The sequence below is a fragment of the Amphimedon queenslandica genome, unplaced genomic scaffold (assembly GCF_000090795.2).
Source record: "Amphimedon queenslandica unplaced genomic scaffold, v1.1 AMPQUscaffold_8218_Cont19837, whole genome shotgun sequence".
Taxonomy (NCBI): Eukaryota; Metazoa; Porifera; class Demospongiae; order Haplosclerida; family Niphatidae; genus Amphimedon; species Amphimedon queenslandica.
The window spans coordinates 1-2417 of NW_003551504.1; the positions used below are offsets into that span (position 1 = coordinate 1).

Here is a 2417-nt window from a genome sequence, read left to right on the forward strand (position 1 = left end):
TGATCCAGAGATATAGAGCGGAGACCTTCAGACTCTAAAGCACTGTTGGACGCCATTGGAAGAGTCTCATCTTCATTAAAAGCCTCTTCCATTATATCATCAATATTAGTCACCTCTTCCCCTTCACCTAATTCTTCCTCTTCACTTTCATATCCTTCACCTTCCAAGAACACGATATCATGATCACCACTTCCAGTTGATACCCTATTATTACCCTCACCCACCTCACCACGACTTAGCCTTGCACTAGACATATCAAGTTTTACAACGACCACAGATAAAGTTATAGGCTTGAGGCTTGACTTGCTCATTTTTATGATTTCTTTGAGTGTGAGGAATCAAGAGTCCATGAGAGCCAATAGCTACTGTTTGACACATTTATGCTTTGTAGAAATTTTGAGCTGATTCTAACTTCAATTTTTAAATTTATGATTATTTTTTAATGGCCAAGGCCCAATGATTTTTTCTAAAGAATGGCTCCAAAATTAACCTAAATTTTTATTACTTTTTCTCATACGTATTAATGACTTTATGCTATGTAGAAAGTTTGAGCTGATTCTGACTTCCATTTTTCAAGTTACGATCATTTTGAAAATACCTGAGCTCAAAACTGAACAGATACATTACCCAGGTAAAAATAAAATATATTTTTCATATATTTTGCATGCAACTTTTCTCTGTTACATATGTTTGGCATAGATGTTAAATGTATGTTACTTATAGTAATCTATTTCACATATATATGTCACTTATGTTTTTCTTATAGGTAAAAATTTGTTCATCGGTGCATTTAATTGACATATATATGTGTTTTATGAAACATTTTTGTGCATATATATGTGATTTATGTGCTCTTATAATGAAAATATATGCAACAATAATGTACTTTCACACATATATGTAAATTATATGTATATTGAAGTGCCACACCTCACCACACCTTATTTAATAATTATTACTAGCTGTGTTACATGTAAGTGTGCTTTAGACAAGTCTCATGGCAAATAGAAGGGTAAGATGATAGAATAATACATGTAATTTATAGAAGAAGCCTATTTTAATCTGATGAAAAGTATTTGAGAATATCTCCAATATAAAAAGAACCAGTGTCTTCAGTGCTAATAATGATACATTTTTTCTTTATTTTACTTAGTGAAACTTCGGCTTGATGGTACCTACAATAAGGCTATATAATTTGTCTATTATTTTAAAGCTATACCTTGAAAATGGATGAAGATATTTATGTAAGTGTGGGACTACATAAGCTGCCCTGTTATCAAGCACTCTAACGATTGCCTTGACTTCATTTAATTGTCTTATAAATTGAAACTGCTCAATCAAGCAGTGCTGATTAGTGTCAAGCTGTACTGCATAGTCAGCTATTTTTTGGGACCTCTTATACTCCCTCGAGGAAATTTTTCCCACTTTAAGCATAAACAATTGCTTTATATTTGATGTGACAGCTTTGGTGGGAATTCCTTTTTCATCGACAGTTATATGGCATCTGTAATATAGGAGTAGAAATCTGTAACCATTTTCATGCTTATTTATACGCATATTTACCTTTCTGGTCTTGTTTTTAGAAAGCAACATTGGTGTAATAGATCGTCATTGACTTGGGACATTTTGGAGTGGACAAAGTGAACAAAAGCAACACTTTCTGCTATCTAAAAAAGTAAACAATCATAATGCAATATTTTAAATAAATGTATAATTTACCTGCATGTGAACATTATTTGTTCCATGAAGCAGCTTCTTTACAGCTGCATTTGCATTTTCAAATTCGTAGCAGGTGTTTGCCCAGAGTGGTCCAAGCTCTTTAACAGCTTGTGGCATGTGTAGTAAATAGTGAAGATTGAGAGTTGCATGTCTTTCACCTACATGCATTACATATGGCTCTGTTAAATTTTGGATTTTCATTTTTTATTTTTAGTAATTAATAAAGGTGCGGTCATGTGCAAATGGAAGCTTTGGCCCACATAATTTTGCACAGGTTCATTTCATTACAATGGTGGTAATTGTGACAGTTATTAGACTAACCATAAAGATCGATAAATTCAGAATGAAACTCGTAAATAAGCCTTTCACTTTCCATTAAGTCATGAGGACTGATAATATCTTTATTTAGATTGTAGCAGACTGTCACAAGCTTTGAGATGTGATTAAAATATCTTCTTGGCAGAACGTCATCCATGCATGGTATCAAGTAAAACAGAAGAAAGTATTGATACTCAGATGCTAATCATTGTAATCAGTAAGGTAAGTAAACATTAAAATTAATTACTATAATTATTCTCTATTTTACCTTTCCAGTACTTTCGTTCTTGTAATGATCGCTGGATTTTACTCAAGTTAGAAGTAGGCTGAACATTTAGAAGACGCTTATTAACTTCTGTAACCTTAGATGGACTACAATA

The 2417-nt window shown here is 32.7% G+C and overlaps 1 protein-coding gene across 1 annotated transcript; it reads right to left on the reverse strand.

The window, feature by feature from the left end:
• Window positions 1–1057: 1057 nt before the first annotated feature.
• On the reverse strand, window positions 1058–1836 carry LOC109591421 (uncharacterized). The gene is made up of 4 exons (XM_020007160.1): window positions 1720–1836; window positions 1564–1667; window positions 1220–1504; window positions 1058–1175 (listed from the first exon to the last, which is right to left on the reverse strand). Exons 1-4 carry the CDS (start codon window positions 1834–1836, stop codon window positions 1058–1060), a joined length of 624 nt encoding a protein of 207 aa, XP_019862719.1.
• Window positions 1837–2417: the final 581 nt, after the last annotated feature.

Excerpts from the sequence above, each read along its gene's own strand:
- LOC109591421 (XM_020007160.1), bottom strand. The coding sequence starts at position 1,836 with ATGCCACAAGCTGTTAAAGAGCTTGGACCACTCTGGGCAAACACCTGC. Across the intron at positions 1,668-1,719 it reads CAAATAATGTTCACATGCAG|ATAGCAGAAAGTGTTGCTTT; the intron begins GTAAATTATACA and ends TTACTTTTTTAG. Across the intron at positions 1,176-1,219 it reads TATCTTCATCCATTTTCAAG|GTACCATCAAGCCGAAGTTT; the intron begins GTATAGCTTTAA and ends GCCTTATTGTAG.